This window comes from Ahaetulla prasina, chromosome 1, assembly GCF_028640845.1.
Source record: "Ahaetulla prasina isolate Xishuangbanna chromosome 1, ASM2864084v1, whole genome shotgun sequence".
NCBI classification, from domain to species: domain Eukaryota; kingdom Metazoa; phylum Chordata; class Lepidosauria; order Squamata; family Colubridae; genus Ahaetulla; species Ahaetulla prasina.
In genome coordinates, this window is record NC_080539.1 from 272,032,507 (window position 1) to 272,058,690 (window position 26,184).

The window sequence follows — 26,184 nt, forward strand, 5'->3', positions numbered from 1 at the left end:
CATGATTTGGTTCAAGATAATGAAAAGTGAAATTCAAACACATGTGCTTTTAGCCCCACCCATAGTTATCATGACTGAGCCTGTATCCCACCAATGAGACATTATTGACACACGCACACACAAACACAAAACACACAAAATTTGAGATACTTGAGTGAAATAGGTCTTTACCTAATATTGGAAATCCCAGATAGTGTTCTGAAGAAGCTTTTCAAAAATGAGTATGTTATCATTTTGAAAAGCATTTCCTATCTAGCCAGTCCTCTCAATTCATTTGGTGGAGATAATTTGGTAGGGATATATTTGGTGGGAATACCTTTGAAGCTCAGATATATAAGACCATATTGGGGGAAAAAACATTTGTCAAGTAACCTGGCCGCAAGTTTCTTGAATGTTTAAATATAAAAATCAAAGCATTTTAAGTGAAGTTCAGAAACAGGCTGGCATTGAATTTTATTGCTGACAGGACTTAGGAAAACATGTTTTAGAACATGTTTTGTTCCTGAGAACAAAAAGCCCAAGGAAAATCACACGGCAAATGTATCTTTATCACTGCAATATTTCACTGCTGACTCCCAAGTTCCTATAATTACTTTCTTATCAGAAAATATGGGCATCTCCCCTACAAAGACCATCTTCACCAGAGCTCATGATAAAAGAAAGCATTTTATGTAAATGCTTGAAGAAATGTTTTGATTTGCTCACTCTTCTCTGCATTTATCCTGACTGACTTTTCAAAATAAAGAGACTTCACAGTGACAGCCAGTGAGACATTATTTTGTGACTGTCAAAGTAATATTTGCAAAGTGTTAGCAGCTTCAGGCATCTCAAACTTTAGAGGATATGCTGACAAAAAGATCTGACATCATTTCATAGAGGTATACAGTTTGACTTGATATAGTTCGTCAGAATTAAAGAAAGCAGGCTTTACCAATAACTGTGCTGGCAAGCATTGGCTTATTATTTTATTCATCTTCCAGAAATAATTTTGAAGGAATTTCCACATGTTAAAAAAAAAGAGCTTAGATCAGGGGTGTCAAACTCATGGCGTCACAGCGCCATCACGTGATGTATTGTGACTTTTTCCCGCTCCACTAAACTGGGTGTGGGCGTGACCAGCACATTACGCATCCAGCTCATGGGCAGGGAGTTTGACTGCCCTGCCTTAGATTATATTCTCCCACAAGAGATACTCTGATTAAAAGAATCTGGAGTTCAGCCAACAAAGAGTACATTACATCAAAGAGTGCTTTAGATAATTGTCATGTAACAGGATAATTGTATGTCTATATAAAGTCATTAAAACTTACTTCCAAGTTGCTGAGCACAGGATGTGTTTTTAGAACTAACAAGCTTATTCAAGCAGCCTGGATTCCTCTTTTTAATATGCTGTTCTTCTAACTCTCCCTGTTAATTCTCTAAAGAACATTTAGTTCAGGGGTGAAATCCAGCAGGTTCTGACAGGTTCTGGAGAACCGGTAGTGGAAATTTCGGGTAGTTCGGATAATCGGCAAATACCACCTCTGGCTGGCCCCAGAGTGGGGTGGGAATGGAGATTTTGCAGTATCCTTCCCCTGCCACACCCACCAAGCCATGCCCACCAAGCCACACCCACAGAACCGGTAGTAAAAAATATTGGATTTCACCACTGATTTACTCGATTGCTTGCCTTGTAGTTGGGTAATCGATTACAAGTTGTGAATGACCACTTCCCACTGGCTGTTCTTCTCTACATGTTAGGATGAGATGATAGTATGAAGCAGGGTTGCTTTTTCAATTAGTTATCAATTATTTTTTCTTAAAAAAATTATCTTCAGTATTCTCATTTTCTTTCTCCATCTATGCTCAAATAGTACTGCTATATCAATCCAGAGCAGTCTTCTGTATGTTTTTTTGAACCCTGATATATTCCTTGTATACAAATTTAAATTCTCATGAATATATATGGGAATCAACTTGCATTTATAATATTTTTTTTTAGTTTTGTTGAGTAACAAAAAGCATCACTAACTTTGAAGCCCTGGTAACTTTATTCATATTTCATTGACTAGTCCCTAGGTAATTGTCTAAGAAAAATACTACAGCATTAGTCTTTTTAAAAACTATAATTCTTAATTAATAAAGAATTATAGAATAGTATAGGTATACTTTGCTACTCCAACATCTTTCAAGAAGATTTGCATGTTAGACGATCCTAGAAGCTTATAGCAGAATTCACTTGAATGAATGGAATTAAGTGACAATAGCTAACAAGTGCAGTACTGGCAGAAATAGTACTGGGTATGTCAGTTAGTTTTTTTTGTAAAATGACCTGGAAAGTTGGAGATATTATCAATGTAAAAGCAATTTTAAAAAACAACTCACCAGAGTCTGCTGTGCTCAATTACTGAACTGGACTGACCTTGGCAATATTGAATTGCTTTGCTGCTGGGCAGAGTTGGTGGCTAATGTTTCCTGTTACTAAGCAGGTTGCCATGGACTCATTGCTAGCAGGAATATAATGTAAAAGAGCAAAGCTAATGTGTACACACACACACACACACACCAGCAAGAATTAGTCTCAGTCTTCCTTCTCAGGTTACTCAGGTTACTGATCTCGGCCAAAAACTAAGCAAGAAGATCAGAGAAGGAACACTGGGGACTGATAGAAAATGTTCAGCATCCTACGTCTGTGTGTGCGATGAAGCCTTCCTTTAGGGAAAGACCCCCTGGTGCTACTGCAGAAAAAGCATTTGATCCACAATTAATTAACAATCCTACTCAATCCTTCCATCCTTTACACCAGGGGTCTCCAACCTTGGTCCCTTTAAGACTTGTGGACTTCAATTCCCAGAGTCCCTCAGCCAGCAAAGCTGGCTGAGGAACTCTGGGAGTTGAAGTCCACAAGTCTTAAAGGGACCAAGGTTGGAGACCCCTGCTTTACACTCTATTTTCAAGAGGGAAAGATGAGGCCCAGGGGTGAAATCCAGCAGGTTCTGACAGGTTCTGGAGAACCAGTAGCGGAAATTTTGATTAGTTCGGAGAACCAGCAAATACCACTTCTGGCTGGTCCCAGAGTGGGGTGGGAATGGAGATTTTGCAATATCCTTCCCCTGCCACGCCCACCAAGCCACGCCCCCAAAACCAGTAGGGAAAAATTTTGAATTTCACCCTGATGAGGCTTAAATAAAACTGGCAGAACCAGCTTCTCCCAGCACTTTTTGTAGGCTAATCCAGCTTGTGCCTATTCCGTAGTTGCTGAATAAAGTTATCATGGTTCTAGACAGACTTCTTTGACCGTCGTCTTATCCATACTCAGTAGAAATTGCTTTAAACATATCTCAGGAATGAATGATTTTGATCCAACTGGAGGTAGAATCTCAGAAAATTGAAATCTAGTATGTTTGGCTGTATTTTCATCCCTCAGCAAGGCCAAATCTAAAAAAGGCCTCTATCGGTTACAACAGGAGGGTCTGTAAGGTGGGATCAAAAAAGTCAAAATTGTGGCTTCAAAAATAGAATGACAGTATCCCAAGACCCAAAGGCTTCTGCTCTTGGTGTATTTCTTAAAGTACTATGTTCTCTACACAAATCAAGCAGCTTGTTTTGAAAGATATAATTACAATACCAGTTTTTGCCTTTTAAGCTAATATCCAACAACTTTATGAACTTATATGCAGAGGTGGGTTTCAGCAGGTTCTGACCAGTTCTGGAGAACCGGTAGCGGAAATTTTGAGTAGTTCACAGAACCGGTAGTAAAAATTCTGACTGGCATCACCCCCATCTATTCTCTGCCTCCCGAGTCACAGCTGATCGGGAGAAAATAGGGATTTTGCAGTAACCTTCCCCTGGATTGGGAAGGGAATGGAGATTTTACAGTATCCTTCCTCTGCCACGCCCATCAAGCCACGCCCACCAAGCCATGTCACGCCCACCAAGCCACACCCACAGAATCGGTAAAAAAAATTTGAAACCCACCACTGCTTATATGGTAATTTATTCGTCAACTTTGGGGAAATTTTAATTATTGGGTGGATTTAAAAAATCTAACAAATGAATACTGTAAATAAAATTAATCATTTTCACAAAATACCAGAATCTTCCAATCCTTTTTATTAAAATATATATTTACTTAACTGCTTGAAATGACACAGTGGGATTATTTCCTTTCCTGCTGTAATACAAATTGCTCACATATTATTGCTCATTTTTAAGAATCATTTCAAATTCTAGATGATGTAATTATTTGACATCTGCACACCCTTAAACATCTCACAGGCATATGTAATACTGTCTAGCTATGTTAATGTTGCAACTAGTTTTGATCTCTGCGGAGATGTTTCTTATTTTGATATTTTTTAGTTTTGATCTGTACAAGTGAGATATTTCTGGAGTTTTCAGATCTGATTGCATTTTCCCTGTGCAGAAGAGCTTATACAGCCCTTGATGATGGATCATTTTGAATATTCCTTGAGGGGGCAATGGTGAACGCCTCTGCAATCCTCCTCTGAATTGTCAGAAAGTAGAGACTGGAGAAACTTGATGTATTTAATTGCAGCTCTGAGCGTTTCAACTTTGCTGAGCCGTTTGTCTAAGTATTCTGGCGGTAAGTGGTGTCTAAGTTTGGCATAGCCTTCATTGACACATTTAACCCTCTGCCTTTCCCTTTCGTTTCTTTTTCGGATGAATGCTGGGCTGCAAGAGTAGTCACATCTGCCGAAATTTCCACAGGAGACTTGAAATGGGAACCCACAAGGATTGCTGTAGAAATTCTCAAGAGTTGGAGGTTCTGCTGTTAATGGAAGTAGAGGCAACTCTTCGGAGCCATTGAATTGACTGAGGTCCTCTGGGCACAAATGAAAAGTGGCAAAAAGGTCTCGATAGCAATATCTGGACATCTGTTCCATGTAGGAGTCACTGAAGGTTGGCAATTTGTCCATGGCATCCCAGGAGATTTTCCTTGTTATGGTGTCTCAGATAAAGCTGAAAATGTTCAAATGCATATGAGCACAGTAAGTCACAGGTTACCCAAGACTAGGTGTGATTGTCAGTATTTTTAGTGCACTTCAGATGTAATGGAAATATGTGGGAGAATGTACAGTTGCAGACTGCAGTCCTGACCTACTTAGCTATAATAATTTTTATGAAAAAGTGATTTGATTACAGTGCCAATATATGTGCTCAGTGTTTACACCCCAGTAAATCTTTGCTCTTTAACTTGATTCAAAAATGTTAAGATTGACGACAAATTTTAATCTTCACAAGAAATGTAAGGATTTCCATTATTATTTCTTTTCCTTAGTCCTCATGGTTTGAGTCTACACCTAACTTTGTTCATTTTATAATTAGTCCCAGGGAAAGGGGATATGTTCTACGCAGTTTACAATATTAGTAACTGTTCTATAAAATCAAACAGATACAAATACTCTTCACCTTGGCTAGATTGTGTCTGTTCCAATAATAAAGAACATTGTGTTGTGTGTATGTCTTATTCTATGATGCAACATTCTATATCAGTAGTACAGAAATAATATTTATCCTATCTTAAGCATGGATTTGTTTATTTATAAGAAATCATATGAGCAACCAAAACCTTTCTTGCATGGAAGATTTCTTCATATCAGCATACCATCAAATATTTCACTTTAAGTATCGTATGTAAAAGTAATAATCAAATAATATCATCTTAGCCAATCTATATTGTTTGAACTTCTATGGTACACAAGAAACATAATGAGTTTAAATACACTAATGGCTTCAGAACATTTAAGAAAACTATCTCATCTTAGTTGAAGGTTCAGGTTAACTGCTTCAATATCAGGCAACCCCTAGAGTTAGAAAATAAGTCTAAATTCTTGATTCCTACAAGGTGAAATGGAGAACTTCCAAAATCACTTAGCAAATTCTAAAATATTGTACAACCTCTGAACTCTAGAACATCACACTAGTATAAATCATCTTTTGCATTAATCCCTGAAGTATTTAACTATATGTATAATTTAGATATTTAAAAATTGGAGGTTAACATTAATATAATAAAAGCCATGCAAAATTTGCTATTAGCCTGGGTGCCTTACCTGACTTTCACAGTTCTTATGTTTGGTGGATTGAGTCAAAGCCAGCTCTAAATTTATACTCAAATGACAATATGCAAAGTAGCTTACAGTTAGATCTGCTCATTTCTGGTTTAGCTTCTTCCACCCACACTGTAGCTATAAAGGCAACAAATATTGATGGATTTGAATGCATCACATATTATATGACTGTTAATATCTAATGTGCAGTATATTTATATCCTTCCAAGATATGTTGTAACATTCTAATTATAGATGTGTTTACTAAATCTACAATTTTTATGTAGGTTTGTTAAATTTATATTATTTTTATCATCAAAATAATAGCTTAATGCTGAATGTTTACTGTCTGAAAAGATTACCGTATTTTTCGGAGTATAAGATGCACTTCCCCCCCCCCTCAAAAGTGGGTGGAAATGTCTGTGTGTCTTATACAGCGAATGTTGCTGAAGCCCCATCCTCCCGCCAACCCCCACCCTTCAGCCGTCTTTGGCCTCTGCGTGTCGCAATTTCAGCCTCAGCGCATCACATTTTCAGTCTCTGCACACCCCAATTTTTGCCTCCGCGCATCACGTTTTTGGCTGGTTCCAGGTGGCAGGAATCAGCTAGCCAGATGAATACTGATGGATGCTGGTAGGCAGAGGCAGAATTTATTTTTCTTGTTTTCCTCCCCAAAAATTAATGTACATCTTATATTCAGGAGCGTCTTATACTCTGAAAAATACAGTAATTGAAAATGTCAGAAAAAGTTGACAGCTTTTTAGTAAGACTCAGTGCCAAAAGACTATCCAATTTATCAACAGATCTGGTAATGTAAAGAGCCTACTTTAAGTAGTCTTTGATTATGATTTATTAAAGGAATAAACTCAACTTTTAAAGTGAAAAGAAGTTAACAATGTAAGAAATTAATGGAAAAGTAGGCTCTTAGAAATCCCCATCCCCATCCCAACCTGGCTGCCTTCCCAATGATGGGTTTCTGGTTCTGTTTATAATTCCAAATATATAACTGAAACTCTATGGGAATAGTTGAGTTTCCATCTGGGCAGAAAACAGCAAGCAATGAAACATTTAACATCATTAACATCATCTCACCGACCAGTGCGCTCTCACAGAGAGGGCCTCCTCCGGATACCATCAGCTAAACAATGTCGGCTGGCGACAGGGCCTTCTCTGTGGGGGCTCCTACCCTCTGGAACGAGCTCCCTCTGGGGCTTCGTCAACTCCCCGACCTCAGGACCTTCCGCCACGAGCTGAAGACGTTGTTGTTTCGAAGAGCAGGACTAGCGTGAACATAGTTTTAAATTGGGGTTTTAAATCAGGGGTTTTAAACGGGATTTTAAATTTGTATTTAAAAGTTTTAGGCCATCAATTGAATAAGTTTTCTATTCTTTTTAGCTGTTTTATATGTATTATATGTTTTCTGTTGTTTTTATTGGCTGTGAACCGCCCTGAGTCCTTCGGGAGAAGGGCGGTATACAAATATAATAAATAAATAAATAAATAAATAAATAAATAAATAAATAAATAAATAAATAAATAAATAAATAAATAAATCCCAGATGTTCTCAATCCTAAATACTAATCTGATCCCAGTTAGTTTTTCATTTATTAGATCCGTTAATTCTATGGTTTTCCAATAATAAACATAACAGACAGAAGCAGAGGCAATACTGGTAAGGATACGAAAATGTAAAATATGAGTACAATCTAGACCGGGGTCCCCAATCCCTGGTCCGCAACCTGGTACTGGTCCACGATCCATTGGAAACCAGGCTGCACAAGTGGTGGGTGAGTGTGCAAAACTACATTTGTGGAAGTGGTGGGTATGCATGCGAAACCATCCCACCTGCCACTGCTTGCCGCCATTGCCAATCCATGGAGCTAGAAAGGTCAGGGACCACTGGTCTAGACCATATATGATAATAGCAATAATAATTCCAAGCAAGAACATCACAGTCAAGATTTCAATAGCCAAAATAAGCACAAAAATGGAAATGAATTTTTAAAAAATCAGGATTTTTTTCAGCTAGGAAAGTTCTCTTGGACTTAAAGCTAATAAGGAAATAGTTCTAATAGTCACAGATGAGGTTAGATGGAAAGCTATACAAAAATATTTTACAAATGGTACAGTGGAATGAGAGAAACATTTGTCAGGAGAAAATAAATTTAGAAACTGATTCTTCTAGAAACCAAGGTACAATACATAGTAAACCAATTTTCAAATGAGAAAGGATCAAGTACAATTGAACTGTTTCAAGCTACAGAGGAAAAATCTCAGTCTGATGATTGAGGACAAATTAACTGATCCCTTAAAACAATGAATGGCAAGCAGAAACTCATATTTGAAGCTAATAAAGGAGAATTTTGGTAGCTCAGGGTTGATATGAGGAATCCTTAGTGCTCTCTGAGCTTGCTTGTTTTTTGTTTTTTTTTTACATTTATACCCCGCCTTTCTCCGAAGACTCAGGGCGGCTTACAGTGTGTAAGGCAATAGTCTCATTCTATTTGTATATTTACAAAGTCAACTTATTGCCCCCCCAACAATCTGGGTCCTCATTTTACCTACCTTATAAAGGATGGTAGGCTGAGTCAACCTTGGGCCTGGTGGGATTCGAGCCTGCTGTAATTGCAGGCTGCTGTGTTTTAATAACAGGCTACCTTACAGCCTGAGCCACCACGGTTTTCTTGCAGACGTTTCATTACTCAAACTAGATAACATCATCAGCAAAGATGCACTGGAAAAAAATATTTAAATAAACTCATTTTGAAAATACTGCAATGAGAATATAGATACCTATAACCCTTGAACCAATTTCAAATCTTATGTGCAACAGATGATTTGGGACAGTCAGATATGAAGGTTTTCTTGCAGCTTGGGAGAGTAGGAGAAAAACTATAATCTTCCTCCTTTGTGGATTTAGCCTGGCTCAGTGACTGCATAAGCCCTGCCTCCATTTTGTAGTTCCTCAGGAAATGCAGACTTTTTCATGCATTAAAGGAGAGATCACAGCATTATAGATGCAATAATTACTAGTTGAATTTTGCTAAGGATGCATCCCTCCAAGTGCCGGGAAGTACCTGTTAAGGAAGCATGGCAGGAAAGGATTACATCTCTATCTCCCACTTGCATGCACACTGCAGATACCTGGTTGGCCAACCTGCTGGCTTAAGATGGGTCTCTGAACCTTCAAAACTGTTATGCAGATGCGGCTGATTTACAGGGAAATTTTGTACTAGCAGAGACAGGTAATAGTGAGCTCCCCTTTGACAAATTAGTTCAAGATCTTGGATGCTTTAATTCAAATTCTTAAGCAGGGAGATGGACTTGATATTCAGTATATTTGAGTATTCCAATTATATGAATTTTGTGTGTTTGTGTATGTTTGGTTAATATTAATATACCAAATGCTCATTTTCTCTGTCTATTCATGTAAGAGATTAATATAGCTGCCTAACTCACAAGCTGGCATACCAGGCAGTGTATAGTAATAAAACAGAGTTAAAATGTATTTAAGTACTAAAACCAACCAGGAATCAACAACAAAACTCAGAGTTGGGCCACAACCCACAAAATACTATACCTTACAGGATGAACTCATCTGACTTCCTTACCCCAGTGCCCAATGGGATAGCCACATCTTCAAAGCCTTCCTGAAGGCTAACAGTGTGATGCCCAATCAAATCTCAAAGGTGAGGTTATTCCACAGCTCAGGCACCACAATTGAAAAGCCCTACCTCCTAAGTCCCATCAGAGGACATTGTTTCACGGTAACGTCCTGGAGCATGATCATTCTATTTCCATCCATGGAATAGATGGAAACAACTAGGGTTTATTTATTGATATTTCTCAACTTCCAACTTCTTAACGTCATCAGACTCTATGTAGTGTACAATAGGACAAAACCACAAGTTATATAATACAGCCCCTACTAAAAACCATAGTGGTTTCCCCATTCAGTTTAGGACATAGTCTGATAGGATAAATTTATAATCTGCTTGCAAAAAGCCAGGAAGTTGGGAATCCCCTGACCTCTGATGGGAGACTATTCCATACAATAGAAGCAACAGAAATCTGCCATGTATTTTAGAAAGACAAGGGGTGAGGACTTTTGGTAAGGCAAGGCAAACTATCACCCACATTTTTTCTATTCCCTGGATCATGAGGGCATTATAGTAAAAAAAAAAAAAAGCAATTGGATATTAGAAGTAGACTGCTGAAAATCTCTAAAAGATTTGGAGATTGCCCATATGTATGATTTTGTTGAATAGATGGCAGAAATCATTTTTGCAGCTATTTGTAATCAGCTGAGAGTTATGGGTTCATGTTCTGAGCATTAAGTGCAGCCTTTTATGAACCTAAGGTTTGACCAAACCTCATTTTAATCACTTTGGAGCTTAATTTTTTTCATTGCTTTTAAAATTGAAAAACCCTCAGATCTGAAAATTTACCAGTCACAGGAGACTTTCTCTTCAATCCATTTATTTTAAAAAGAAAAATGCTTTTCCAATTTTGTAATTATTTTTTGCAATTTTTTTGTAATATACAGCAAAGGGGTGGTTATACAGCTGTTTCTAAATGGTAAAGTTTTGGATGAAATTGATTTAAAAGAAAAAAAAATGATGTTAATTAAAAGATCTTCGATACAAATGATAAGATTTTTAAGGCAAGGGGCAAAGATAGTAGAAGAAAATACAAGTCAGAATTGTATCTGTTAAGAGTAGAAGTGGGGTGGGGAGTACAAAATTGGCTAATTTTGTTATGTTTAATGGTTATCTTGATTAGATAGGCTTTCTTGAGGGGAGGGGAGCTGTTGTGAAAGACTAGTGAGGTGGCAGCTTCCCAGGAAGGCACATTCCAGAAAGGGAGGGGGTGAGACAGGAAGCAGCATAGCCTTGAGATGGAGACAGAGAAAAAAAGTTGGCATAACCACTCCCTAGAATCTCCTAGGTATGTCCAAAAGGTTTTAGGGTGGCAAGGTTTTGTCTGTAAAGAACTGAATTTTGGCTGAATTGTTCCATGCCATTCTTGGGCTTAGCCTGACAAAATCTTTAAATTGATATAATGGATCAGTTTGTGACGTTCACTTTATCTATTTTTGTTATCTAAATAAGGGATTATTATTTCTGGTAATATTTAATACTTTTTAATTTTTGCAATTAATTTTTATTTAATTGTTAATTGGGATTAGATTTTGATTGTTAAAAAAAGGGATTAGGGCTTTTTTACTAAATGGAAAGAGAGAGTATATACTTTTGTTAGGTATTTGTTAATTTTTATTAAACTTTTGCTGATTAATAAAGAGCTAAAGATTTAGAGATGAGTTCATAGAAAATGAATTGAGTTATGGAATGAAGATAATTTTGTTGTATTTTAAGAGACATTGATAAGTTGTTAATGCTGAATATACTTTTTAGTATTGTTGAATTAGGTCCTTGTATTAGATTTATGTTTAATATATTTTTAAAATAAAATTATTGTGGGGGGGGGGGGAAGGCAAGGGATGTATACCCTTGGCAGGTCCTCTTGAAATGACCAAACCAAGGAGGCAGATTCAGCTTTGGCTGCCTAATTTGATCAATATTACATTGTGTAGGTCTTTAAAAGGTAACAACCAGCACTTTGAACTGGGTTTGGAAACCTGGTTATAACCAATGAAGTGACTTTAAAATAGATGTTACTCTGTATTGGTGGGATTGAATCTCCTAATGCTCTGGCTACTGTTTTTTATACCAGCTGTAACTTCAAGATTATCTCCGAAGCCATCCTGACAGAGTATTTGGCAATTATCCAGATAAGTGGTCATTAAAATAAGACTGTCATCAGGGCATTCTGGTCTAAGGGCTTTAACAATGTTAGTAATGGAAGCTGTATAAAGCTCCCACGATCACAACTTTCACCTACCATTTAAGCAGGAGCTACAAATGCAAGAGACACTAACAAACTCTTTCAGGAAGAGTATGAACCTGTCTAGAGAGGGACTGAGGTTATTTGGATGCTATATTGTATATTGGTGAACAGCAGGTCTATCTTGGATGGATATAATCAAACTCTTGTTTTGCTCCATTCCAATCTTCACTGCCTCCAAGCAGTAGATAAAAAACTCTACAGCATTTATTTCAAACAACTAGGGAAAAAGCATTGTGGAGTCCTTCTAAGTTTAATAGTTTCATCCTTTGACTTCTGTGGGTACCAATTATAGTGGCCTAATAGCCAAAATGGATTGCAGATAGGTTTTCAGATCAGATACAAAACACTACTACTATAAAAGGTGTGATTTAAAAAAAAATAAATCTACCTCTGATACCAATATTCTGAAGACTTTATTTGCATTCCATTATCAAGCTAATTTTAAAAAATAATTATCCACCAACTATTGAAATTTACATGAATTGCAGATAATCACACAGATTTTTTTAGCAAGCAACGTAGAAGGTCCAATTCCAATTGCACATTGCACTGAGTCTGTACCTTTAGTTAATATGTCAAGCCTCTAGCTTACCAATTATCTCTGTACATGTAAGGCCTACCTTATATTTATAGAAGCAAGCTAACAAGCTGATAGAAATATAATTTAACAGTTCAAAGTTTTAGAAGTGATAGCCATATGTACAACGTACAGCAGGTGATAAGAAAACAATGTATTTACAAAAGATTTCTTATGTAGATCACTTGAAGCATACATGCTGCACATTTTTTTCTAAATTCATGTAAACCTCATTTAAGAACCATAGACAATTTTCTCTCCATTTCATAAGGATCACACAAATAATTGCTTATATTTTATTAGTAAAAGCAATTGAGTATGTACAGAGATTTTGGCTTATTAAAAGATTTTCAGATCTTCCATTTGTGTTTGTGCTATCTTTGTTGGTAAGATGCAAAAACAAGCTTTCTGGTGTGGCATTTCGGGAAGACAGAGGTCAGTGATTTATCTTAGCGCATTTCAATCAATATCTTGGAGATGCCATTGGTATATTAACTGAGCACAACATGGCGATCAAATACAGATTTACGCTGTTCTTGGACTTGGAGTTTCCATCGCTGCTGTGCATATTCAACTTTGTTCAACATGTTGGCCCTGCTTCGGGAACGTGCCAACACATCATGAGCATTTGCAAAAGGTTGGTGATCCTAAAATGAAGAAAATATTTTTATTAAATATTATTGCTCAGTATTTCCAAGCTAAACATGCATTGACAGATATATCCTAATGACACACACAATGCACACACACAGAGGGGAGGAGAGGAGGAGAGACTGAGACTCTTTTCTTAACATCATGAGGAACAAATATATAGAAAGTTTCAACAAAAACTGAATTCCAGGCCCAACTGCGATCATTAGTTGAAGACTATCCGTATGTGGAAACACCCAGTTCTAGCATAATGTCAACTAATAGCACTATATATGACTTTCCAAGACAAAGAACAAAAAAGGCAATAAAAGAATTGTAGATATTCATATAACAATCACTCTGAATGTTTGTTATTAGAATTTAGGATTAAACACTAGAGGGATATTACACAACTTGATTGCAAATATAAAATAATGGACAGCTAGAGAACTATTTAGCCCTACACATCAGAATAGAGGACGCAACTGCAGAATATGTGGTCACCCTCCCCCCCAAAGGAATAACTGTTAGAAAGGATGGCAATCTAAATCCATCAATAGAAAAGAAGAGCACTATTTTTTCTCTTTCCTTTTTTTTTTAACAATTCTACTGCAAAATGACATGGATTTATAGTGTCTTTGGGTATTGATATAACATTTAGAATTATATTCTTCTTTCTGTAAGAGGGTATTCAAATTTAAATAGCCAATATTATGTGACTTCGCAAAGTCTCTGTGTTATTTACTAGCAATACCTATTGTGAAGTTGTTTGGGATATTCACTCCATGATGTCAAAGAATACCAACACACGTAAGTTTACATTCAATATCTTAATAAAAAGCAAAAATACAGCTGCTTAGTTGACAAAATACCAAGAGAATTATGTGTTTATATTAAACATTCAAATGTTAAGCATATGAAAGAATAAATGCAATCCATAAACATGGACATTTACTATCAAATGCTAATACACTTTAAATGTTTTGAACACTATTTTTAAAGGTATGATTTAGAGAAGGTCATGCTAATTATTCACATAACAATTTTATACTTCAAACTGCTTAACATTTTAATTTATCGGATTATTCAAGACATCAGCATTACTATGAAAGAGAAATCCATACTATGAAATAGAAATCCCAAACTATGAATCTGACATGTTTTCATATCATGGTTTCTGTGTAAGCGCCATATGAATATCAGGGATTCATTTATGTTTCTATTGAAATTCACAAGAATTTCAAGTTAGATATAGAATAAATAATTGAACAACTTTGTTCCTTCTTGTATCTTGACGTTAAAGTAAAATAGTTTCAGGAATGACATGGTTTTATAATGAAATGGTTTTACAGCAAAGTAGGTAGACTGAGGATACAATAGCACATGGTCATAATATTATTAAAGCATGCAGAACAGCATCTGCTAGCAGGAAGACTTTTTCCATAAACCTTTCTCTTTTGGACAGCTTGGGGGCCCTCTGGAAAAGATGTAGAGGGTGTCATGGTGGACCCTCTGGAATAATGGCAGTCTCCTAGCAACAGTACATGATTCATACAACACTGTATATAGGTCACTGGAATGCACCAGCAATATTAAGAGAACATTTAAAACCAGGAATCAGGTTTTTCCCCCATGGGCTTCATTGAATTGAATACATTCAAAAACAGATTGACTACTACGGTTTGTAATATATTTTCTAGCAATTACTGCATCATATAAACTCAGGGAAAAGGCAAATAGGAGCACATTTCCTCATAACTATGCCAAAAATCTAATTATTCAAATTCAGAAAGATTAGGTATTGTAAATATGTCTAGTTGTTTCCAAATTTAATTTCATAATTAGAATGATCAACTAGCACAACTTCCAGAACGCAGAGAATTTATATATTTTCTGCATTATTTTGTGTCAAAAACCACATGTTTAACCTTTCTGTGTATTGCTTCTTCTTTATTAATACCAGTAATACAGAACTGAAGCATTTAAATTTACATCTCCAAATTAACTTTTCAATAAAACCCGACTTCTATATTGCTACAGTAAAAGTTTTTAGTTCAGATCTTGAGATACATATATCTAATTATTTTTCAAATGAAGACATATATAACTTACAATTATTATTTAATGTCCTGTTAAGATTCAGTCATTTCATTCTGTATGCGCTTTTTAAACTTGTTTTTGTCTGCCATATATTTTCATGTTTATACTTGGCAGACTTTGTGACATTTTATTTTCTTCAGCTATATGAAAATGCTGGCGTAAAACTACTTAAATGAATATATAATACTAATGTTACTATTAAAATATAGCAACAACATGGAGTGGTGATGACATTTATTAACTGATATTTGTAGTTTTTAGACAATACCATCTGGTAATAATGATTTCCATACATTCTGCTATAGACATTTTTAAATATTCTGGTTATTTGTCTTCATAATTAACTTCTAGTAATACATTAAGTTACTTTTTATTTAGTCAGATGAGGATCCAACATGGTGGTCAGGCTTTACTAGTCTTAACCAGAATATTGGCCTAGGTTTGTTATACGTATTATTTTTCAGCAATTAATACAGTCCATTAAATACCATTGTGCCTCCACTATTTGTTTTAATTAGCTGTTCTTGAGCTCTCCATAGACCAAATTCCAATGAATTAAAGATAAATAGCAGGCAGGCATGACATTAGACAAGAGAGTGTAAGTGGAAATTTGTGAAAATCACTTTCTTGTGCTGCCAGTTAAACGTGCAGCTTAAAAGCCTTCTATAGCAAGGTGGATAGAGCTGCTGTTCCACAGGGCTTCAGGCAAGTTGTGGCATAAGAATACAGCAGTCTCTTAATTTCAGCAATGCTAAGGGCAGAGATGAAGGGAGGTAAGCTGACTCTGTATGCATAGGGCAGAAGCATGAGGGCCTCATAGTATGACCATAACCAAGACTGCTGTCACTAAGCAGTGCAGTCATGTGATGTTTTGCTTAACTACCACTTTGCTTAGTCCCAGTTAGGCTTGTGACCAAAATACTACCTTTAATTACAAATCTAAACAAAAATATCTGCATTCAAGAAAGGATGGTGAATGGAGTGTGGCAAGTTTCTACAAATGTTTGTTACAAACATTGTATAGGAAATATCAGGTGACCAGCATAAAGTTCACCAAGTCATCCTTATTTAATAGATCGTCAAATGTTAAAGATGTTAATAGAATGTTGAATTATATACCAAAGTTTTGGAATTTGACTGTTTATCATCAGTTAGGGGTCTATCAAGCAAGGGGTGGCTAAAAGAATTATATTAAGAAATTAGAAAAATATATTCCATGTGTCAAGGAATGACTGTCAGAAATGTCAGATCTACTTATTTTCTACTAATCAAAAGTTGCAGCAACATGTGTTACTATGACAGAGATTTTGTGAGATCTCATAAATATCTTGTATTGTTCATATTATAGTAAAGAATTTTAAAGAATTCACAGTTCATTATTAATAAGTATAAATATAAAAGTATTTTTCCAGGTTTTTCTTTTCCTTCTTACTTTGCATTTGAGTTGTACATTTTTTTAAATTAAATACTACTTTGTCAAAAAATAACAATATTTAAAGAGAAACTCATTATTTTGGAAACAATGACAATCAATAGTAACCATCATATTGGAAAATAACAGTACTATTTTCACTTCAGCAGTCAATTCTAAAGTGTTAATGAAGAGATCTTCCGCAGATTTTAAATCCTATTTAAACTATCAAAATTAAACCTGTATTGTAATTAGGGAACTCATTACATATATTTGAATAGATTAAACACAAAACTTACCCCAACATCATCATCGCTCTGTATTAGCTGTGAATGTCCAAAGAGACGTCTCTTCAGAATTGGTTCTACCATGGTGAGATACACCATATATAGTAGCAGAAGACCCAAGATGGACAAATATATTATGATGGTAATCTATATAATAGAAGACAATATTTCAATTTATCCCATTTAGGATCATATTTATTTGGATTATATAGGCATACTCAGCAGCATACATAGTATTTTCCAAGTGTATTTTGAACTGGCAAGAAAAAGTTAATTAGAATGATGTATATCCACTAGGCTCCACAGTTGTATAAAATTAATACTAAGAAACTAAATCATGTGGACTACAGTTGAACTGGCAAGAATTAAGACAGATAAGGAAGACTAATATGTAATGTAATATAATCCAACATGTTTTCAAAACTGAAAACAAAAAAGCAATTCATGAGCATGAAAAATAGAAATCTTATCAAGTTACAGGAAATATCTTGTTTCCCTGAAAATAAGACATCCTGTGCTAATAAGCCCAATTGGGCTTTTGAGCGCATGCACTGAAATAAGCCCCCACAAAATAAGCCCTCCCCGAAAATATTTAAAAGCATGCGCAGCCAGTCCCCGCCATTTCCTCAGGTTAGGGTTAGGGAGACAGAGCTGGAAATCAGGTAAGATGGCAAGGAGAACCCTATCTTGCTCCACGCGCCCCAAAATAATAAAACCTTCCCAAAAATAAGGCCAAGTGCTTATTTCTGGGTTCAAAAAAATATAAGACAGGGTCTTATTTTTGGAGAAACACGGTATCATCTTTAGACTTGGATAACGTAATGAGTAATATATCCTAGCACCTAAGTGCTATGTTCAATTTAATTTGTAAATCAGTAATTTAGTTTTCACAAAAAGAAAAGGAAATTAAATTTTGCAAACATTCCCCGCTTTCACTATTTTATAATTTAACATACTGTTGTAATACATGTGGATTTGGGGAAAAGACATTTGAACGTTACTTAACAGAATTAAAACAGTAATCAGAATTATAATTTACTTTTATTGTTTCTGAACTTCTTTCTTCATATTTGCATTCACAACGCAAGCAATAGGCTTCAACATCCTGCCCTAAAACTGGCATAGGGTCCACCACATGAAGACAATCACTGCAAGGGAAGGAGAAAATGTTTGGCAGGCATTTAGATAAATTTATACCACTAGAGAGAAATATTCACTAATAAAAACACATGCTGAATATAACCCTGAATGAAAAATTAACCAATCTTATTATTAATTTGTATGAATATTAGAAATACTTGACATTTAATCTACATAATATCAGCTTAAATTTTTAATTTGTCTCATTAGTATTTAACCTATTAGAAAATTCATGGTTTCCAGGAAGCAAACGAATCTGTTTAAATGTCAACATTAGAATGTATCAACTAAGTGAGCTCAAAAAAATCACCTGCCTCTAATCTCAGAACCTTACATCTTTCATCAACTATCATACCTCCTAAATGGAGAGACAGTACCTTTGTTATCTGGAACTGGTAGTATCAATAAGGAATGCAAACCACTCAAAGATGAGACTTAGGTACCCCTACCTGCAAATCTGTCATGCCTCTAACCTTTTCACTTAAGCCATATTCTAAAATACAGTTAGAGCATATTACAAGGAATTTCATTTAGCATAAAATCATAGGACATGCAATAATTTAAGACAAAAATTATAGATTCTATGAAAAAATCCTTTTTTTGTCGCAAAAACTATGGAACAACTGAAAGAGGTTTCAAAAGAATATCGTTTTCATTAAACAAGTAATTGCGGAATTATAGGACTGACTGTTCAGCTATGTTTTTCCTGCTATTTTATTAGTTATCATAACGTATGACACGCTCCAGACCTGTTTTTTAGAATAGCAATTCCTTCTTCCTCATCTATAATATATTTCAGGAGCTTTTAATCATATGCAGAAAATTCAGTATTTCTGAAGTGGATCTAATCATAATATGAGGCTTGTGGATTGAGAATGTAGCAGATCTGTGAAATGTCATATATTTTCATAAGGGATTTTCAGTGATATAGGACTGATAAGGGAACATGTATACTAAGAGTTCTCAGATTTTATCTTTTTGTATGTCTTCCTAGACCCGTTTTCTTCATTTTAGTTTTTGTAATCCTTTTGATAAACATGTAAATTATATCTGTACCAAGATGAGAAGACAAAGTAGCATATTCCATTCGTAACTGCATAACAATGTTGAATAAATTAAAGCTATTCATTATACTACCAGACAAACAAAATATTTTAGTTGAAACAGCTTGTAATTTAAGTACCTCTAATAAATTGGATTAATTTAATCCAACCAATCCACCCAATCAGAATAGAACTGGAAGTTCTTCTAGTCCAACCCCCTGCTCAAGCAGGAGACACTATTCATATAAAAGTATGAATAAATAAATAAATAAATAAATATACCATTTCAGACAAGTCCAGTCTCTTCTTAAAAACCTCCAGTAGTGAAGCACTCACAAAGTCTTCCACTGGTTAATTGTCCTCACTGTCAGGATGTTTCTCCTTAATTCAAGGTTCCTTCCCTCCTAGATTAGTTTTCATCCATTGTTTCTTGTCCTGCCCTCTGTGGCTTTGGAAAATAAATTGACCCCCTCTTTGTGGCAGCCTCTCAAAAACTAGTATACTGCTATCATATCTCCCTAGTCTTTCTCTTCTTTAGACTAGCCAAACCCAAATCCTGTAACCGTTCTTCATATGTTTTATTCTCCAGGCATTTAATCATCTTAGTTGCTCTTCTTTACACTTTTCCCAAAGTCTCAACATCTTTTTTGTAATGTGGTGACCAAAACTGGATGCAGTATTCTAGGTGTGGCCTTACTAAGGCTTTATAAAGTGGTACTAATATTTCACGTGATTTTGATTCTATGCCTCTGTTTAAATAACCAAGGATTTCATTAGCTTTTTTGGCTGCCATCGCACAATGTTAACTCATGTTTAAGTGATTGATACTAGGACTCCAAGGTCCCTCTCAGTTACTGTTATCCCTTATTGGGAAAAAATAAATTATATGATCTAACACTATCACCAAAAGGGAACTATCCATCATGATAAATAACACCATAGTAAAGGTGCCTGCTGCTAGAAAGTCTTCATAATATGAACACTGCAATAGGGGCAAGAATGGTTTGGTATTCTGTCTGAATATCTTCTGAGAGAATCTGACTCCCGGTTTTCAGGAGATTTGTCCTCCAGAAGTAGATAACATAGGACAATAACAAGGGAATGTGGGAACTGAAGTAAAGAGTATCTTAGCATAGAACCGGTTACTTGAAGGACAAATTGTCTCTCATTGTATCTGCCTAGCAGGCCTAGCTGATCTGATCTGGCAGGGCTGGTGCGTTTTGGGTTCCTTGGATTAGACAATGCCATCTATTCTCTGTAGCAGTGCCAGCCATTAGGAATGAGGTTCCCCCCACCCGCCCCAGTGATTTCAGTGGGCCTCACCCTACTGGTGTTTTGAAGACTTGGCTTTTCACCCAGGTCTTTGGCAAGCATGATTGAAGCCCCCTTTTCTACTTTTTCTTTTTTCTCATTTGGGCTTCTTATCTCTGTGATCTTTCTTTTTTTCCCCTAATGCTTTTAACAATTTGTAAACTGCCCAAAGATGCTGGGAGTTGGACAGCATATATTATTATTATGCTTGGTCACACAGTTAGCCAGATGTTTAGGCCAGATTTGGCATTTTTATCCATCTATTGAATCAGGCAGATGTTGTTTTGATTATTATTAATCTACATCTACTGTATATCTAAGGGATATTGTGGAAGCCAATAATCTAAGACCATGAAAAATCAGCCTACAGACATGTATCAGATTTATTTTAAGATCTCAAGTTATATCAAAAAGCATTAAAGGTAAAGATAAAGGTTCCCCTCACACATGTGTGCTAGTCCTTCCCGACTCTAGCGAAAGCATTAAATTGCCTTAAATCATTAAATCATTTTAAAGCCAAAGTATTTATAAAAAATATTCTGAATGTTACTTCAAATATAATCTTATATTTACTAGCAATGACCACAAGTAACTTCAATTTAAGCACCCAGATTTAACAATTGATCCAAAATACTTTTGAAATACCAATAATAAATGTGTTATTTAAATTACTCCGATCTCTTAAATATAAAGTATCACATACTTACCAGTCCTTCTGTGAAACATTTTTACTAAAAAATTTACCAGCATGGTCTTTGTATGGTGGACATATACATTTACATCGGACATCCTGAGAGTTCTGTAAAAGCAGAGTGAATTAAGAATGGTTTTGTCAAAATATTAAAAATTAAAAATGCAGAGAAACAGAGAAATAAATCTTAAGGGTGGTTTTCCAATGCTGATGGAACAAAAGCAGAATAGATGGAGCTAAGAAACCTATTCAAAAGACATGCATCTTAAACTAAAATTTTATTTTCCAAATAAATGTGTATTGGCTATTCAGCATAATTCAAAAATCTTTTTAAGTAGCATAATCGCAACCCCAACTGAAAAACAAAGATCAATTACAAAATCCCATTTTTAGAGAATATCCAAACTAGAAAAGTAGCTCAGAAATGCATTAGCAAGAGTCATCTGCAATTCTATTTATTCATAAGCTTGATTTATTCAGAGGGATGCATGGCAATTAAATCTTATTTAGGAGTAAGATATTCAAAGTTTTAAGTGCCTTATCTCATTAATAAATAATTATATTAAACAGGATTAAAATGCAGTTCTACCTATTAACATTATTGAACTTTAGTTATGGCTAAGTAGACAGTATTAACTAAGCATAACCTGACTAATCATTACACTGAAGTATGATTTATTTTAAGCATAGGTTATGGCATACAAATCCAACTAATATATATTTGCAAACAGCAATTTAACAGAATTAAAAAGCAGAAGTAGAAGAAGAAAAATGATGATGATTTCCAGAAACCACCCAAACAATCTGGAACTACAGAGGAAAGGGCCAGAATATGAGGGAATATCTCTGTGCCTTGGCAACCAAGGAAAATAGGAAAGTGTTGAAGAGGTAACACAAGAGATTTTGCAGTAGAAGGAGGCACAATGTCACCCTTGTGAGGTAGCCTAAACAGAAAGCGTGTCCAAATGAAGTAATTCTTCTTTATTGTAAAGTTACATAAACAGAATCTTGCAAGTCTGAAAGTACATTTCTCCCCAGTTGTCTTTACGGCCCCCCAAAAACTAGGGAGCTACTTTCTATATGTTAGAAGAAACATTTCAATCCATCTTCAACATAAACCTCTTCATAGGATAGCCGTGAAAAATGATCTAGATATTTCAACTTGCCTGGAAAGCAGAGTAGTAAACAGTGTTTTATAGAGTACCACATTACCCATGTGTTGAAACAACAGTCCTGTTACCTTCTATGCCCAATTCAGGATAGGATTATGGTATATACAGTCATATGAAATTTAGACCTGACTTATCTACATGATCATGAACTTTGCACAACTCATCTGATGCATTAAATATCCAGCAAGGTACTTTTTGTATATCCCAGTGTGGACATGTTTCAATGGACTGAAGCATGGTCTTCAGCAGACTCCAGTGTAGATTGCATTGTTTTCGTAATAGCTATATGTTATAAAACAACTTGTTATTGAAGTGGAACTGTCTCCATCCTTGATGTAATTTTAACCACTCTTTTATTTTAGAGATTTTCACACTGCTGATTTTAATCATTTTAATTGTACTGAATTTGAAATTGAATTATAAAGATATTAGAAACCATTTAGAATGGAATATGCAGTACACATATAAATAATTAAAACTATAATATTTAAGCATATACTTAAAATGTCTGACTTTTTACTTGCTTCATGATCGGGTGCTTATAAATTGAATAAATAAAAATAAAAGTAATAAAATATATGTATATCTAATTCCTACTTGCACCATTCAGATATTATTTCATTCAAAAATAAATCCATTCAAGTTAACTCTTCTTCCACAGTAAGATGCAGACCGATACATAGATAAAAAAATTAGCATGCAAAGGTCATACACAACCCATTGCGCTTGGTCCTTATCTTGGCTTTATATAGGGCTATATATTGAACCAAACAGGAACAAAAATACACACACACACACACACACACACACACACACGTTTTCGTAGGTTTTCAAGGGTATAGGTATGTAGGTCTTGGCATATTCGGGTCTTTTCCCGTGTAAGGTTGAGAGTATCTTGGCAACGTTTCGATGAGGTCTCACTCATCATCTTCAGGCTGGTGCTTTCGGCTTCGAGCTTTTTTGCCCACAGAGGCATATATATATTTATTTATTTGTATTTCCCATTTTTAAATTTCTCTCTGACTTTTTTTCCTCATTTCCCTCAGAGATCCCAATTTAAAGGCATTGCAGAAAGCATTAAATCTCATTTGTAGACCAGACAGCCATTATCCACCATCAATAGAAAATTTAAAAAATACTAAGGGCAATGAAATGCTTTTTCAAGCCGAGGTTGAATTATAAGTTTGAGCATTACAGGTTTAAGCACCGTACTAACCAGAAAAGGAAGTGACAAACAAGCGGCGGTGTGGGGGAGGAAAATCAAGGCAACTTGAGATCATAAACACGGGCCTCTTGGGAGAACTATCCTTTCTGTTATTGCTCAGGCAGACAGTTCGCCGGCCGGGCTACGCCTGGCTTTAGAAATATATAGAAATAACTCTTAAAAGTAAAGAGACTTTGCTTAAAAGCGAGAAAGGGATAAGAGGGGAGGAAAGAAGGGAAACGAGGCGGGGGTGGCAGCTTAAACGACCGGATCTGAAGCCCGCTTTGGCCCAAGTTATCCAGGCGGCGGGGCGCCCTGACTCTCCCGGCCCCGAGAGGGTTTTTGGCGGACGGGAAGCAGGAAGGTAGGCGGAGAGGCGAGAGGGAAGGCAACCTTGAGCCCAGCGGGGAGGACGGGGATGGGTTGGAGGGTGGGGGGGTGGGGCGCTCACCTTTTCGCCGGTTTCCTGACCCGCCGCCCACGCCAGAGCCAGCAGCGCCCACAGCAGCGCCCACGCGCCCCGCGGGACCGCCATGGCCGACTTCTGCGCGGATTCTCGGCTTCCTCAGCGCCGCCAAGGCGGGCCCGGAGCCCGCAGCCTCGGCTCTCCGATCATCGAAACTTCCGCCTCCAAAGCCCGCCTCGGACCGGTCTTTCCGTCACGTGGCTCATCGGGCCTTCCGTTTCGGGGGAGGGGGCGCGGGGCCTCGAGCTGCCCCCCCCCGCCCCCGTTGCCTGGCGCTACCCTTTCGGCAAAAGGAGGCGAGAAAGCTCCTCTCGGTAGGGAAAACGAGAACAGTCCCGCCGTACCGCGGGTGCAAAAGCCCACGCCACCGCTAGACGGCAGCCTAGACCTAGCGGTGGCTCGTGGGAGCCCCCTAACGGTCACGGGCTTGTCTGCAATCCAGATACGGTAATAATACGTGAAAGCTGCTGTTGCTGAATGCCCGTCCAGCCATAAGGGAGAGAGGAGGAGTTTGCTTTCCTTTCCTTCTCCTGGGAGGAGAAACCCCCCCCCCCTTTTATTTAGAAATGAAAATTTGCCTACAACTCTAAATTGAAAATTGATATGCCGGTGGCTGCAAGGCAGCTTGGGATATTATAATATTTGGATACTAGCTTAAGGTTAGACATATCCAGACAGTTACAGTACAAATATTCCTGTTTAATGTATACGGTGACTGGTCAAAATTATGTTGGGTCTTCATAGTTGCAGCATTCCCATGGTCATGTAATCATGATTTGGATGCTGGCTCACAATTATAATGTCACAGTGTCCCGTGGTCACATTATTGCTATCGGAAACCATTGCTGCCGACTTCTGTTAAGCGAAATCAATGGGGAAGCCAGCAGAAGATCGCAAGTGGCAATCACAAGACGCTCTGATTATGTGGGAATCACTTAATGGCAGTAACGGGGGCTGCTGGAACTGTCATTCTAAGTTGATGGGGTATCAGGATGTATCTAAGCCTTACTATTGTTTTACTTAATGACAAAGTTCCCACTTTTAATTACTTCCTAGAAGTGAGGATTACCTGTATAGTAGCCAGGGGCACATGTTTCTATAACTAGCCCTAAAGTCCATCAAGATATTTTCAGAAATAGAACTATTGTACAAACAAAACCATTAAGTCATGGCTATCTAAACCATGATTTATCTAATACCATAATATTTTATATAATATATTATTTTATAGATCACAGTTGACCTCATGATGATTTATTTAGGAAGGTTTTATTTTACTTTATTGTAATTTCCTTTAGAGACAACTTGATAAAAAACTGAAAATAACTCATATATTTGATTTAAGGATACCACCCAAGTAGACTGTCACTTCCTTGGGATGAATGAAAAACAGCATAATCAAGTGCCTGAAACCGCTTTTTTTGATTGAAGTCATCCATAGATCCCAAAACTTTCTTTGCCAAAGGGATAAGGTGTGGCATATTTCCAAAAAATAAAAACTCAGGATCATTTAGCTGATGTAAAAAGAAAAATAGCATTTGCTGCTTTGCATATCACTTTCCAACTTTTAGCTATCGTAGATAGCAAAAAGATTTGTTTTCTTCTGAAAAATTCTTCTTTTGAATTTCCTGCTTATTTTTATTACCATACATTACTTGTAAATAATTGAATTAACATTAATAGTCCAATGTATGGCCCATCCACTAACCTGTAATAGTTTTCATGCCAGCTTGCATGGGCTGTATTGGGTGAGGAATATGCTGTTCTATCACTAGTCAGTCTATCAGATTTCTCCTTTATCCAATTGTACATTTTACACAATCCCAGTTTTTATCAATAGATATATTAATATAAGTAATAAATATATCAGTAAAAGCAATTCAAGCTGCTGGTTATACTTTTAAAGCCTTTCATAGCTTGGAACAAGGTGACCCAAGAGACCATTTTCTCCTAGTAGTTTCTACTCAACCGATTTGATCCTGCAGGTTGGGCATGCTACAGGTTTTGTCAGCCAAGGAATGTTGACTGGTGAGTACTAGGAAAAGTGGAGCACATCTGCCCTGTCTCACCTGGAGGAGCAGGTAGATACTCAAGGAGAGAAGGATATCAGTTGGCATGAATGAAACAAAAAGTAGATGAGGTCCAAAAGTGAAAGTATTATTATCTTGATCTCATATTCTCATCCTTTTTT

General features: G+C 36.5%; 3 protein-coding genes across 3 annotated transcripts in view; all 3 read right to left on the reverse strand.

Moving 5' to 3' along the window:
- Nucleotides 1–2,475, reverse strand: part of C1H11orf16 (chromosome 1 C11orf16 homolog) — a 23,142-nt gene extending 20,667 nt beyond the window's left edge. The window contains exon 1 of the mRNA XM_058159448.1: nucleotides 2,365–2,475. The gene's annotated coding sequence lies outside the window, so the exon portion shown is untranslated. The remainder of the gene's footprint in view (nucleotides 1–2,364) is intronic.
- A 1,669-nt stretch (nucleotides 2,476–4,144) lies between these two features.
- Nucleotides 4,145–6,228, reverse strand: ASCL3 (achaete-scute family bHLH transcription factor 3). The gene is made up of 2 exons (XM_058161656.1): nucleotides 6,144–6,228; nucleotides 4,145–4,951 (listed from the first exon to the last, which is right to left on the reverse strand). Exons 1-2 carry the CDS (start codon nucleotides 6,226–6,228, stop codon nucleotides 4,434–4,436), a joined length of 603 nt encoding a protein of 200 aa, XP_058017639.1. The 3' UTR covers nucleotides 4,145–4,433.
- Nucleotides 6,229–12,350: 6,122 nt separating this feature from the next.
- Nucleotides 12,351–24,339, reverse strand: TMEM9B (TMEM9 domain family member B). The gene is made up of 5 exons (XM_058159460.1): nucleotides 23,979–24,339; nucleotides 21,168–21,259; nucleotides 18,006–18,114; nucleotides 16,979–17,113; nucleotides 12,351–13,185 (listed from the first exon to the last, which is right to left on the reverse strand). Exons 1-5 carry the CDS (start codon nucleotides 24,060–24,062, stop codon nucleotides 13,030–13,032), a joined length of 576 nt encoding a protein of 191 aa, XP_058015443.1. The 5' UTR covers nucleotides 24,063–24,339; the 3' UTR covers nucleotides 12,351–13,029.
- Nucleotides 24,340–26,184: the final 1,845 nt, after the last annotated feature.

Coding starts and splice junctions, on each gene's coding strand:
- ASCL3 (XM_058161656.1), bottom strand. CDS start 6,228: ATGCATTCAAATCCATCAATATTTGTTGCCTTTATAGCTACAGTGTGG. Junction 4,952..6,143: donor AGAAATGAGCAGATCTAACT/GTAAGCTACTTT, acceptor GCTTTATCTGAG/ACACCATAACAAGGAAAATC.
- TMEM9B (XM_058159460.1), bottom strand. CDS start 24,062: ATGGCGGTCCCGCGGGGCGCGTGGGCGCTGCTGTGGGCGCTGCTGGCT. Junction 21,260..23,978: donor GTCAGGAAACCGGCGAAAAG/GTGAGCGCCCCA, acceptor CTGCTTTTACAG/AACTCTCAGGATGTCCGATG. Junction 17,114..18,005: donor GAAGTTCAGAAACAATAAAA/GTAAATTATAAT, acceptor TCTATTATATAG/ATTACCATCATAATATATTT.